This window comes from Oryctolagus cuniculus, chromosome 15, assembly GCF_964237555.1.
Source record: "Oryctolagus cuniculus chromosome 15, mOryCun1.1, whole genome shotgun sequence".
NCBI lineage: Eukaryota > Metazoa > Chordata > Mammalia > Lagomorpha > Leporidae > Oryctolagus > Oryctolagus cuniculus.
The window spans coordinates 2,178,753-2,192,781 of record NC_091446.1 but is presented as its reverse complement, the minus strand read 5'-3'; the positions used below and the strand labels follow the sequence as shown (position 1 = coordinate 2,192,781).

The following is a 14,029-nucleotide window of genomic DNA, read 5'->3' as shown; positions in this document are numbered from 1 at the left end:
TTCCCGGGCCCCGGGGCGCCCCTGCCCGCGCGGCCACGTGCTCCTCGCCGGATGATATTTGGAAAGAAAGTGCTAATAGCCAATCTGGTGTTTATTTTGAAACTGCTAACAATGATTTTTCTCGGGTAAAAAGGCGGTGTGTGCGCGCACGCTCGGCTGGGCTTTGAGCGGAGGCTCCGCCAGATGGTGCGAGGCCCTCGGCGCGCCCACGGCGGCGCTCAGCCCGGCTCCACCGCCGGGAACCCGAGCCGGGGCCGGGGGGCCGCCCGCGACGCCGCCCGCCCGGGCCGAGCCTGCACCGCCGGCCTCACAGAGGCAGGGGAAAAAAAAAAGAGAGAGAAAAAAAAAAAAAAAAACCACACACACCACCACTGGGGGAGGGGCGGAGGCGGGGGCCGAGAGCTGCTTGTTCCCGGCAGAAATTCCACCAAGAGGGGCGGGTGGTTCCGTGCGCAGTGCCCGCCCCCCTGGAAATTCTCTGGAAATTACTTCCAAGCTCCTCGGGCGCTGCGGACGCTCTCCTCTCGCGAGCCGACAAGGCCCTTTCTGCGCTCAGCCCGGGGCTGCCCTCCCGGGAAGCCGGCCAGGATCCCCGCCAGCCCCTCTCCCCAGCTGCGCACTCGCGCTCCAGCGGCAGGCGGGCGGGCGCGCCGCGCCTCTGAGCGCGCTTGTCCTCCGACACATCCCAGTATTTATTTTTGATTTATTTTTTATTTTGTAGCACAAACAGAAATCCATAAACTGTCGGTTCAGCGCCATTGACTCTTTGATCAGTTACTGCGCTATTTCTTTCCTTTTTTTTTTTCCCCCTCCCATCCACATCAGTGAGAGGAGAGTCAATGCCTTTATTTTCAGCCCTGTTTATAACATGCAAAAAGCACAAGGCTAAATGAACAATGAAAGTGTGCTGAACACGAAGCCTCCTCCCTCCCGGTGCAGGAGTACAGAAACAGCGCTGTCCACATGAACCTCTTAATTAGACAGCGATTTCCGAAAACATTCTGCCCTGATGTACAAAGGAAATAAAAGCACCCAGTCCACCAGCAGCCCGGGCTCCGGAGGCTCCATGGTGCAGTGATGACCGGAGGGCACCGGGCCCCAGCTTTGTCAGAAGACCCCGGGGTACCTGTCGGGTCTGTTTAACCCTGGGAGACAAGCAGAGCTGCACTGCTGCTGCAGCCCTACAACCTCGGGCCCTGGCTGCCCAGGTGAGTCCAGACTTTCTGGAAGGCAAATGACACCAGGCTAATCGCGCCGGCTCTGGGCTCTGGGGCGGGAGGCAGGCGTGCTCCGCCGAGCCGCAATTCCTAAAGTTAGCCTCCAACGGGAGAAAGCTACTTTCACTTCCAAGCCTGCAGTCCAGCTTGGAAGCGAAGTCTTCAGCCAGCCTGTGCCAGGTGGGTTTCATTTAGGAATGGGAACGCCCCCACGCCCCAACCTCTCTGTTTCAAGAAAGTGGGGTGGGGGAACCCCTGAAAACCACCACCGCCGCCACCCATCCAGCCCAATGCCAGCGGCCGAGACTGCGCACTGCCAGGCAGCAACGGAGCGTCTTCACCTCATCACATCACTGATAGCCAATAGTTATCATCGGAAAAGTTGGCCAAGACAGGTTAAATAATTTAATAAGGCGCTGCTTATAATTATGTTATTTACAAGGAATGACAGAGGGTGGGCGGGGGCGCGAGCCGAGGACCGGCTGGAGTGACCCCTGGAGCTGGGAGTCTGAATTATGGAGATGGGGAGCTGTGAGGTGAGGGTGGGCGGGAGTTGAACAAGGTGACTTTTCACCCCAACACATTTAACTTTCAAATCCAAATAAACGTCTCCTGTTACTGGACCATCACAGCGGAAAGGAGGGGAAAAATGAACCTCCAAGTCCAACTCCAGGCTCTGGAAAGAACTCAGCCGACTTTGTTGGGGGGGGGGGGTCAATGCGAATGCGGGGAAACACTTAAAACAAATGGGGAGAGCATCTTGAAATTTCTGTCAAATATTAATTACCATAATTAATTAAGACAGAATTTGATTCCAAGCACAAGCCATTTAATAAAGCTTATACGTCCTGTCCCGGTGACAACACAAGCTCCCTTCCCGATTGCTTCGTTTATTCCAATAAATATGGAATTCCCATTAGCACGTCAAGGGGGCTAAATGAAAAGCAGACGCCAGGTCCACTTGTCAGTCCCCGGCCTCCGAACCCAGGACCAGCCCCAGCTCAGCAGTGCAAACTACCCCAGACGCACGAACTTTCTCACCTGTTTGGTCATTGAATCTATGAGGCGCACATACAGATCCTGCTCTGTTCTGACTCCTGTAGGGGGAAAAACAACAAAAAAACAAAAAGAGAGAGAGAGAGAAATCCTCATCAGGATTTCAGCCTGCACCTGGGGCAGGGCACCCGGGCCGATGCAGGGCTGCTGTGCCGAGCAGCACACGTTGACGATCCCCCCAAAAGGGAGAAAGGGACCCCCCATCGCTTCTCTTATTTTTTTTCCCCCCTTCCTTTAAGTAAGAACCGCTAAGACTCTCCGGGTTTGCACTGAAAGCGCAGGAGATTTTGCCTGGCAGAGGGCAGGCCTGGCTGCTGAGCCGGGTGGGCCCATGTGGTCATTTATTTTTAGAAGACAGAAAGCATGGACTGGAACCTGAGTGGGAATCTGAGCTCCTTCTAAGGTCTCTCGAGGATTTAAAGGAAAAAAAAAAACAGCATTCTACACGGGGATCGAGCCATGCTGGGTTCAGTGAGCTGCCCCCATCCCCATAATTAACATTAATTTGCAAAATTGAAAGAAAGTCGCCTAAAAGTGGACGCCGCGCCGGAGCCCGCATCGACCCCTGTTTACTTGCCCACTTCAGCCGCACCAGTTAATCATGTGAAGTGCCATCGACTTATCGATCGTTTGTGTTTTGTTTTCCGCCCATGCCAGGGGAAGATTTCGTGTTTACATCCGTGTCCTCTGCGCCTTCGGCGCGGCGGGGGAGGCAGGGCGGCCGCGCCGCGCGCTTACCGTTGCTGTACAGCAGCTGCAGCTTGTAGTGGATGCCGTTGTTGGTCTTCTCGTTGTTGGGCTCCTGGAAGTGACCACAAACAACCGGGTTAGCGCGGGCCGCTCCCCGCCGCGCCCCGCGCCCCAGGCCGCGCACGCCGCAGGACCCCGGCCCGCCGCGGCGCCTGGAGTCCGCGCGCCCCGCGCCGCGAGCGAGTGCGGGAGCGCGGGGCAGCGGCCCGGCCCGCGGCGGGGCCCGGCGGCCGCACGTGGCGGCGGGGTCGCCCCGCGCGCGCGGCCCCGCCTGCGTCCCACGTCTCCGGAGCGGGCGGGCGCGGCCGTTCGCCCGCACTTACTTTCTCTTTCTCCACAAAGTCCACAAAAGCCGTTCGCTCGATCTCCACCGGCTGTCCCTGCCTGTCGTACAGCGCCAGCACGAAGTGGAAGAAATTGGATTTCCGGAGGTTGGAAGGCGGCTGCTTCTCGAAGTGCGCCCGCGCCAGCCCCACGCCGCTGCGGGAGCAAAGAGACAGCGGCCGGGTGAGCGGCGCGGCGCGGCGCGGGCCGGCGCGGGGGGCCGGGGCGCGCGCGGGCGGCCGGTACGTACCTCTGCGCGGCTGTGTTGGCGTCCACCACGCCCGCCGTGTGCATCCACGAGCGCACCGGGTTCATGCCGCTGCCCAGCGGCTCCTCCTTCATGGTCGTCCCCCCGCGCGGAATATTCTCCTGAATCCCAAACATGAAAACTGCTGGCGGCGGCCGCAGCTCCCGGCCGAAAGCGCTTCGGGCGAGCGGCGGCGCTCTGGGCTCGGCGGCCGGCGGCAGCCCTGGCCGCCCTCGCCCTGCTCGGCGCTTGCGGTCCGGCCCGCCGCCGGCTTCAGCCCGTCCGGGGCAGGCGCCGCATACACCAGCGGCCGGGCGCTCCGGTCGGCCGGGGGCGCGCGGGCGGCGGCGGCGGCGGCGCTTCGGCGGAGCAGGACGCGGTGGCCGCGGCGGCGGCGGCGGCGGCGGTTGTTGTCTGCAGGCGCGCTCAACGTGGTGTCATCGTAGCCAGGCGGCGTCCGCGGCTGCAGGACACTGCGGGATCGCCCGCTTCTGGCGCGGCCCGCCTGCTCCAAAGACAAATAAACGGGGCAGTGAGTGCTGCGGCGCAGTCCCGGGCGCAGGCGGGGCGCGGCGGGGCCTGGAGCGGCGCGCGCAGCGGACGGAGGCGCACAAAACTCAGCCCTCTCTCCCCGAGGAATGGACCCTTTCCCGGGAGCCAAAACTCGAAGCCCCCGGGAGCGGCGCTGTCAGAGGGTGACGTCGGGGGGCGGCGCCTGCGCCATATATGGGAGCGGCCGCCCCTCGCCGCGCCCCTCGCCGCCGCCGCCGCCGCGCTCGCCGACTGACTGCCTGACGGCGCCGCGAGCCGGGCCGAGCCCCGCGAGCCCCGCGAGCCCCGCTGCCGCCGCCCCCGGCCACGCGCCGCGGCTCCCCGCGCCCGGCCGCGGCCCGGGAAGTTGCCCCTAGCCCAAAGACACCTGGAAAAGCAACAAACGCAGCCCCTGCCCAGCCGCGGCGGGGCCCCTAGTGCTCCCCTCAAAACGCCACACCGTCAAAACACCAGGGGCGGGGGTGCGGGGCAGCAGAGGCCGAGGCGCCCCCAAGTTGCCCGAACGCACGCCAAGAGCTGCCCGGGGCTGCAGCCAGCCGGGCCACCCCAGAGGGAGGAGCGGGGAGCGGCAGGCCGGCCCCGGGAAGGGGCGCGCGGGCGGGGAGGGTGCCCCGGCTCCCCGGCTGAGGCGGGACGCGCGGTTCTGCCTGCTTTCGAAGCAGACCTGGGGCTGCTTCGCGGCCGGCCCGCCCCCGTCTGGACCCCGCCGGGCGCCCCACGCTCCCTCCCCCTGTGGAGGCCGCCGAGGGCCGGGCCGGACATCCACGTCGGACGCAGGTTCCGCCAGGGGCACCCCTCTCCCCCCACGGGCCGCAGGAGACCCCGGTCCCCGGCCCTGCCTTGACGCGCCGCGAGCGACAAAGAAGGCTCTGGCCTCGCTCAGCCGACGGGAAGCGCACCCGGCCTCTCCGGCGACCCGGAGCCGGCTGTCCGGCTGCGCGCTAGGCGCCGTGGCCAAGCCTCCGCGGTGCTAACCGCTGCAGAAGCCGAGCGGGCGCCGCGGGCGCCGGGGCCCTGCCCCGGGAGCCGCCCGGCCTGGGTGACCGCGCGGCGCGCGTCTTCTCGACCTGATTTCGAGGAATCGGGAAGACGGCCGGGCGCTGGCAGACGCTTGGGCCCGGCGGCCCAGCTCCTGCAGCCGGGACTCGGTGCCCAGGAGTGCGGCCCGCCCAAAGGACGTCCGTGCCACGCGGAGCGGAGACCCAGGGGACAACCAGGAGCTGTCCCGGCCACTTTCCCTGCCAAGAGAAATCAGGCCCTTTTGATTTAAAAGGAAAAAAGAAAAAGAAAAGAATACAGGGGGAGGAAAAAGCAGCTTTCAGGGCACAAGTTTGTGGCCAGGCAGCCTCTGCCCGCGGGGTCCGGGTGGCGCTCCCTTTTTTCGTGAACTGACAGCGTGTGTACGTTAATATTTTAATTAATCGGGGAAATCGAAGTCCGATTTGCGTTATCTGGGGACCCCCCACGCCTCCTGGAAGGGGTGAGGAGACAGAGCTGCGGCGGGAGGCAATCTATTGTGCGGGTGTTGGGGGTTAATGACTATTGCCAAAGATAAGTGAATTACCAAAGCTGTTGCGCCAGTCCCATCTCAAAACCCATTACGGTGCCGGCCGTCTAATTAAATACGTAAGTATAATAAAATCATATTTTATGACTATTGGAGGGTAATGAGATCAGTCTTTAGACGCGGTCGCCACATATTAAAGATGCCACCGTCTATAGAATGTTAATAACCTTAAATCAAACTGTGTGGAAACTATTCACGATAAATTAAAAGAAAATCTCCGTGTTCCTAACCCACGCGGCGGTTCCCACTCGCGGCAGCCCGGTGCGCAGGAGGGGACGGCGCTTCGGTGGAGGAAGGAAGCCGCACAAAGTTAGGCATCCGGGCAGGGTGGGGCTGGGAGATGCTTTGTCTGCGCGGCGTGGCTGCTTCCGGGGCTCGCGCAGGGCGCGCGGCGGGCCGAGCCTCATTGTGAGGATATGCAAAGTGTCTTTTCGGGAGAGATGAAGTTGGACCTGAGCAACAATGCTTCCTTTGTGGCGCGCCCAGCCTTGCGCGCTAGAGGTGCCCCTTCCCGCGCGCAGGAAAAGTATCATGCTTAAAATCATTTACAGTATCTTTAATTCAGATTACACGCGCCAAGGCGATTTAAATCTGATTACCAAATTAGGAGGTTTAAAAAACAAATCCTTCTAAATCTGATACTGTTGACTAAAGAGGGAAAAAAAGTTCTATAAGCCCATCACATAAGGTAACGATCCTGCCCCCAGAAAGAAAAGGGGTTTTAAACCTTTTTGACAACAAATGCAGCTGCCCCACTATTTTGGACGATATTAAGCGAAAATGAATGCAAATCTGTGTTCAGCAGCCATCTGGCCCGAAATGGGGGAATCAGCTGCTCTCACAACAGGCTCTGAAGCTGAATCCATTTCAGCTCATTTTCTACCTCATCTGGTCCCGCACCCAAAGCGTGGAAAATACGGTCTTTATCATTCACCAACTTTATCTTTTTTGTCACTCCACTGCTGGCTCTGAGCTGTGGGCACAAGGACCAGCCGCCCAGGCAGGGTCCCCACCTCGGCCTCTGCGGAGGGGTCTGGAGGTGCGGCCCCCACCCCAGCCTCACCTTTCCCATCGCAGGGGCGTGAGGCTCAGCACCCGAGAGAGGCAGAGCACCCGGAGTGGGGGAGGGGGAGCGGGCCGAGTCCCGAGGGTCCGGAGCGGAGAGAGGAGTGCGTCCCCTCGCCCTGCCGCCTCCCCCGCCCCCCCAGGCCCGTCTCCGCCCCCTCGCCCGGTGGTGGGGAACGCGAGGCGCCCGGTGCCCAGGAGCCGGGAGCAGAGGGGGAGCAGGCCGGTACTCGGGAAGTTGGCGGCGACCCGCGGCGTAACCTCCGCGCGCAGAGCGCTCCCAGGGCCCGGCCGGGGCGTCCAGGGGCCGGGCCGGGCGGGGCCTGCCTTTCGCCGGGGACCCCGCGGGCCGCGGCGGCAGCGGCGAGCGCTCAGGGCCCCGCGCGCCCAACGCGATTTGCACGGGTGGCCCTCGCGCCGCCGCCGCCGCCGCCGCCTCGGAGGGTGGGAAGTATTCCTTTTGTGCGGATTTACGGGGAGAGGCTTCAATGAGCCCCCTCACATTTGCATTTAAATAGCGGCATCAAGCGCTTCGCGTGCCACACACCAGTGGGCTCCCAGATGTCAAGCCGGAGTCAGTCAGATGGCCAGTGCCCAGCTGTCCTCCCCACGTCGTGACCTTAAAGAGACAGCGCCCGCCGCCCCCGGCTCTCCGCTCGGCGAGCAGCGTGCGAGGCGCACGGCTGAGGCGGCGCGCCGGCCGCTGACCCCGCGGCACTACCCTTAGCCTGGCGAACGACCCAGAGCCTGCACCCAGGCCCGCTCCTGGAGCCTCGCTGCCCAGCCACCCGGTGCTCCGTGCCCCGACGCCCACCGCGGGGCTGGCGGTGTCTGCTCAGTGCGCGCCGCGAGGGGCCTCCCCCCACACCTCTTGGGTGCCTGGTCTCCTCCGCGGTGGCGAAGAGCAAGGCCTTAAGATTGGCTGCCAGGTGGTGCCGGCCTCCAAGCCACCCCTGCCCTGAAACTCACAGGACCGGAAGCCCGCGGCGGAACCGGCGCCGCCACTGCCTCCAGGGCACCCTTCCTGCTCGCGTGCACCCGCCGACATCCCTTACCACCTTCTCCCAAAAAGTGAGAAGCTGCATCTCCCGCGTTGAGAAGCCTGGCAGAGGCTGCTAGCCACCTCAAGCACCAGGGGTTGTGCGGGCCGGGCCAGGTGCTGCACCCAAGGCCACAGGCCCGGGTTGCTCAGCTGGGTCACTTGGAGCCTCCGGGGAAGGGTGACAGCCAGAGCGCCAAGGCCCGCGGCACTGAGCTGCAGGCGCAGCCCGCCCCCACGTCCTCCACGCCTGGGGTCACGCTGACACGGGGCAGGCCCCTGGGCCTCCAGCTTCCTGGAGCCGAGGTCTCGGCAGAGCGCCGGACACAGACAGGGACTGGAGGAAGAGTCGGACAAGGCAGAACCAGCCTGACCGTGGGTCTGGCGGGAACGAGGCCTTAAGACTGGGAGGCACACACCCCGAAACCCCTGTGAGCTGCGGCAAACGTGGGACCACCACGCACTAGCAAACTCTGCCAACCACGGGAGGGTGACGTGGCCCCGGAGTGCGCCCCAAGATCTGCCTTGCACCGGGGACTCTTGCGGCCCATGTGATGCAGGGGCTCGGGGACACCCCAACTTGTTCATCAGCAGTTCACAAAGGGAGAGCCCAGCTGGGCGTGGGTGGGTTTTCCCTGCCAGAGAGCACGCCTTCGCCCTCTCCGAGCCGCAGCCGGCTGGGCCCTTGGGAGGCATCTGGTAGCAGAGCCCAAGCGAGGCCCTGCGCCCCAGCTGCCTTCAGACGCAAACAACTGGGCACTTCGCCCTGGCCCGCGGGGTGCACCCAGAGCCCCGCTCCTCTGCGCTCCAGGTGGACGGGAAGGTGGGGGCTGAGTTCACAGGTTAAAAGCGAAAATAGAAGGGTCTCAGACCCGCAGTTCTCTTCACACACACACACACACACACCCGCGCCACACACACACATTCATTCTGCGCGGTTCAGGTTCCAAGAGCCCGATCCCCCGACTACGGAAGAAAGCTCAATTCTCCAAGTGAAATCGTGCAGGCGCCTCCTGCCAAGACGGCCAAATTTGACAAACAGCGCCTCCTGGGGTGGGCAGAGTGGAGTGGCGCGGCGCCTCCGAGAGCCGGGCAGCCCGGGCTCCGCCCCCCGGGGGCAGGTGGACGCCCCGGTTCCTGCCCTGCCCCAGCCGCTGGGCGCACCTCGGCCTGGCAGAACCCAAAACCCCAGGGCACGCAGAACCCGCTCTGCACCGCCCAGTCCTAACTGCCGCCCACGTGCGCCTGCCGGAATCGGGCGGAGCCGGGCACCCTGCACAGGGCCCGGGCGGCGAGCGCCCGCACGCGCCCTGTCTCCAGAGAAACCTGCGCCGCGAGGGCTGGGCCCCGGGAGAGCGGCAGCGACGACCCCGAGCTCGCTCAGCCCTCACCCTGGAAAACCCCAGGGCCCTTCCAGAGGGCTCAAAGCGCCAGGGCGCGCCTCGGCTACCTGCAGCACGAGAAATTAGCAGGGAAATGGCTCGTTCTTGCCTCCTTGCCCTTACTTTTCCGTGGCTCCTGCGGTCACTCTCGCTGACCCCACCGTTCAGAGTCAGCCCCGGGGCCTCTTCAGCCAGAGCGAGAATCCCCGAATCTCACGCGCGAGCGCTCGGCCTTCCCCCGGCGCGCCTCGGCAACCTCCAAGGTTGCCTTCCCCGCAGGAATGCTCCCGGAGAGCCAGCGAGCAGGGAGCGACAGCTGGTGCGTGGCGGGGTCCCCGGACCCGAGGAGGCCCCGCGCTTCGGCGACGAGCCGCGCACAGAGCCGCCCCGAGGGCTGGCGGGCAGGACGCGCCACCGCCGGCGCCCGGGACGCGGACTCCGCGCCCGCCCGCCCCCACCCGCTTATAAAGCAAACTTTCCCCAGAGAAGTTTCCAGATCGAACGGCGCGCAAACTGCGCCAATCAACACCTAAACAGACCCAACCCGCACAAACACGGATCGATCAGATAATTTCAAATATTATAATTGGCTTTAATTAAACACACTGCGTTCTAATTAACTCTGAAATTTTAGCATGCTTTGGGACACTGGTGTCTGATTTGATATTGTCAGTCCAGATGTCCTAATAAAATTCAATCCTCCACTCAAGACTTCAATATTCACTAAGAACAAAATGCAAATTAAATGTAAAACCTAAAGTATCGCCAAAGGTATAATCAAGAAAGGTGTCTCAAAACTTCTCACTTTTTATTACGCAGTAGTTAAAAAATGCAGATTACATCCTAACAAGTCCGCCAGGCCATAAATCTTAACTCTTTCCTGGACGGCGCGGAGAGCCCCGCCGCCGCCGTGGAGGACAGGGAAGCGGGCGGCAGCGCGCAGGACCGGCTCAGCACCCGCGACTGGAGGCCGCGCCACGCCACGTTTGGAGGAAGTGGGGCCGTGGGAAGCCACGGGGTGGGCCGGACGCGAAGGGCGGCCACGGCCACCAACGCCTGCACGTCCCGCCGCTCCTCCCGCGCCTTCTCCCGCTCCTCCACCGCGCCCTGACCGCGCAGAGTCTCAACCGTCCGGGGCGCAGAAGCCGGGCGGTGGGTGCCGGAGGCCGGGCCCGGGTCAGTCCGCCCCGGGGAACGGGCTCCGCTTCGGGAGCCGCGACCACGAGGCAAGGACGGCGGGAGCGCACGCCGCCCTCACGCAGGGACGCGCCCAGCCCTCCGACCTTCCCGCGTGCACAACCCCCGGCCCGCCTTCGCGTGGCTTCCATGGGACGCAAGCCCGCGGCCCCCTCCGGGCGGCGCGCGGCGGCAGGACGGCCCCTGCGGAGAAGCCGGGCGCGGGCCGCGCGGCGGGGATGTGCCTTTGGCCCGGACTCGCTCCTCCACCCGCTCCGAGGGTCCGCGCGGTCTGCGGACCGGAGTGAGTCCTGTTGAAAGGGAGCTATTCCCACGTTCAACCTACGTACGTTTTCCATACTAATGGAGTCACTTAAAGCTGTTGCTAATTTAACTTTTTAAAAGGCCACACGGTGGAAATTTGCATTTTCTTTAGGATATTGAAATGAAGAGGAGACTGCTGGGCGGCGAGGCTGCCCCGGGCATAGCTAGGGGCCATGCAGAAATAAAAACAGATAAAGAAAAGAAGAAAGAAAGAAAGCGGCTTCTCTTCTAGACTATTAATAAGCAATTTGTCCCGCTGAAATTTACATGGCAAAGCGGCGCGCGCCGGCAGCCGAGGCGGCTGGGCGGGCGCGGGCCCGGGCGCTGCACCCGGTGCGGGGACGGGGGCGGCCTCCGGCCAGCCGGTCAGGCCGCCCCCCAGGAGGTGCCCGACGGCAGCTTTTAACTTGGTGTCCTTGCAGCCGCCAGCCCGCACCCAGGCAAACGTGCCCGCCAGGGGCCCGCCGGTCGCGCGCGCGCGCGCGCTGGAGAGAGGTGCCCTCGGCCAACGGTCCCGGCCGCAGTCGCCTGGGGGGGGGGGGTGTCTCACGTGGGGGAATCGCCGCACTCCCGGGGCCTCCCGGGACTCAGAGCACCCGCACCCCCGCACTCGCACACACGAGTGCCCAGGTCTCGAGTTAAAGGTGACAACGACCGGCTCATCCTGATCCCTCCTGCCCAGCCCAGCCTCGTGATCCACGTCCACCGCACGCGTGCGGCCCGCGCCCCGCGCCCTCGCCGCGTCCCCCGACCCGTGCGCGCGCGCGCCGCCGGCCGCGCCGCGGCTCCCGAGCCTAGCGTGGGGCCAGGGCGCCATCTACGGGCGCCGCGCGGCTCCGGGCGCCGCCGCGCCGCTCCCCTGCAGGAACCCGCTCCGCCTCCGTCCGCCGCGCGGCCCGCACCCGCACCGCGTCGCCCCTGGGCCGTTTCACTGCCGAAACGCCGACGGCTCCGGCTCGGCGGACTGGCGAGCGCGCTACTCCAACTTGGCGGAGCGCAGGCGCTGCCCTGCCCGCGACTTTTAGGCACCAGACTCAAGGATGCGAAACGCAAAGGGAACGCGGTTTGATTTGTTAGTGTAACCGCGCTCCAGACTCGACGTCCCCAAAGACCGGGCGCGCTCTCCCCTTTATTTATTTTTATTAAAACATCAATCTACGCCGGAGCTGGGTGAACTCGGTTTCACCTGGAGAACATAAAATTCTCCATACCGGAGAAATAAGCGCCTTTCATAAATCAATGGGATTCCTGACACATCGATCAATTTTCGGCTGTTAATCCGCAAGGAGGACTTTTAATTGCTCGCCGCGTTCTCGTCCGGGCGCCTCGGCGATTCCGCCTTCCCCTGCCTCTGATTTTTGTATGGGGCGGGGGGGGGGGGGGGCGCGCAGGGATTGAAAAGCCCAGGCCCCTCAGCCAAATCCCCGGCACCCCCGCCTCCCCCGCCACGAGGGTCCCGCGCTGTCCGCAGCACTGCCCGCGAGGCGAGCGCTCAGTGCCCGCCGGCTGCCGAGACGCCGCCCGTGCGCGCAGCAAAAGTTCCCTGCGAGGCCAGGCCGGAGCGCAGCCCGGCGCCGGGGTCCCGCGCCCCCAGTGCGATTTGGGGTCCCGGCAGCCCGCGCCCTGGCCGCCGCCGTCGCCGCGCGAAGTTGAACTTTGCGGGAGCGCGGGGCCGGCAGCCCCCGACGCGGTCGCAGAGACCCCCCGCGCGCTTACCTGCGTCGCTCCTTCGACGGGCGTCCCGGGGCGCCCTGGCCGCGAGGTGGCGGCGGCACCAGCGCGGGCGGGCACCCGGGTGTGCGGCTCGGCACCTTCGCACGTTCCAACCTCCCGCCCTCCCGGGAGAGCCCACGGGCCCGGCCTCGAGCGCGCCAGTGCGCAGGCGCGCGCTGCCTTCCACTGCGGGGGGCGGCGGCGCAGGGGGCGGGGGCCGAGCCGGGGCGCGGGGAGGTGCCCGCAGGCGGCCCCGCGGCCCGCCCGCCGCAGAGCCCCGGGGCCGCAGCTGTGCTCGGTGCTCGCCGCGGGGCGGGGAGGGGGAGGCCCCGAGGGCGTCCCTTGGGCCTCGCGCAGGGCCCCTTTGCGGGGAGTTCCCGCCTGTACCGCGCTTTGGCTGGGGCGCCCAGTGGTGGACCACTCTCCACGGAACGTGGGGAAGCGAATCCCTGCCCCTGAGAGGCTAGAAGTCGTCGGTGTTGACGCGGGCGCACGCCCATGGACAGGGGGCGGCTCGGGCTCCCACGGCCCGTTCTCGCAGTGTGGGCTAGGGGACAGCTTCCGGGGTGCGCCACGAATGGAACGGGCCCGCGGCAGTGACGGTGGAATGGGGCGAGGGGCCCGGACCCCGCGGTGGAGCCCCGTGGAGGACAGGACCTGGCCCGCCCAGGGCGAGCTCCACGTGGACGGCGCCCCACTCCCCTAGCAGACGGCGTTGGTGGCTCCTGTCCTGTGGACCTCTGGAGCTGCTGCAGCCTGGAGGAGGGGTCCGCCAGGCGAGGGGTGCATCTGGCCTCCCAGGCCCTTGGGAAGAGCCCAGGGCTGAGGCGGGGGCTCCAGGCCCCGGGCCCCTTCCTGGCCCACTAACACTCGGGCACCCCTTTGCCCCGGCCGCTTCCCCGTGCGCCCTTGGGCCCCACGTGCCGGGCTTGCTCCGGAACCTCCGCCCCTCCGTGGCTTCCCAGATTTGTTTGGTACTCTTTATTTCAACCTTTTATAGCGAAAGTAGAATGTGCTGAATCATGAAATCTTACTGGCAGGGAGAAGTTATTTTTGGCCATTTATTTAGTAAAAAGCACTCCAGAGAATGCGAGCCAGAAATGTATGTTATTATGATCGCTTAATGTAAGAAAAGAACTGAATAACGAGTATTTCCTCTTTGTCATCTTCACTTGGGAACATTTATAATGTGAGCCAGCATGAAACCATTTAAGCAATAAAAAATATTTTGAGATATGAAATAATCCATGTTTTTTAAGAATCTAGTTTTATTTATTTGAAAGGCAGAATGGGGGGAGAGAGAGAGAGAGAGAGAGAGAGAGAGTGGGTCTTCCATCCACTGGTTCCCTCTCCAGATGGCTGCAATGGCGAGGGCTGGGCCAGGCCGAAGCTAGAAGCCAGGAGCTTCTTCCAGGTCTACCACATGGGTGCAGTGGCTCAAGCACGTAGGCCATCTTCCACTGCCTTCCCAGGCTATTGGCAAGGATATATATATACACACACATATACAATATACAAATAAATATTTTATTTATTTATTTGAGATGTAGAGTTATAGACAGTGAGAGGGAGACAGAGAGAGAGGTCTTCCATCCGCTGGTTCACTCCCCAGATGGC

The 14,029-nt window shown here is 63.9% G+C and overlaps 1 protein-coding gene across 12 annotated transcripts in view; it reads right to left on the bottom strand.

Annotated features, from left to right (window-relative positions):
* The window catches only part of EBF3 (EBF transcription factor 3), a 128,013-nt gene extending 123,914 nt beyond the window's left edge, over positions 1-4,099 (bottom strand). For 9 of the 12 annotated variants that reach the window (XM_051836656.2, XM_051836654.2, XM_070058275.1 and 6 more), the window contains exons 1-4: positions 3,598-3,866; positions 3,347-3,503; positions 3,012-3,075; positions 2,259-2,314 (exon numbers count right to left, since the gene is read on the bottom strand). In XM_051836656.2, the coding sequence (XP_051692616.1) occupies positions 2,259-2,314; positions 3,012-3,075; positions 3,347-3,503; positions 3,598-3,731 (411 nt within the window). In that variant the 5' untranslated portion in view covers positions 3,732-3,866. Of the gene's footprint in view, positions 1-2,258; positions 2,315-3,011; positions 3,076-3,346; positions 3,504-3,597 lie in introns of all 12 variants that reach the window. The other 3 variants (XM_051836655.2, XM_051836653.2, XM_051836663.2) reach the window with 3 other exon arrangements.
* Positions 4,100-14,029: the final 9,930 nt, after the last annotated feature.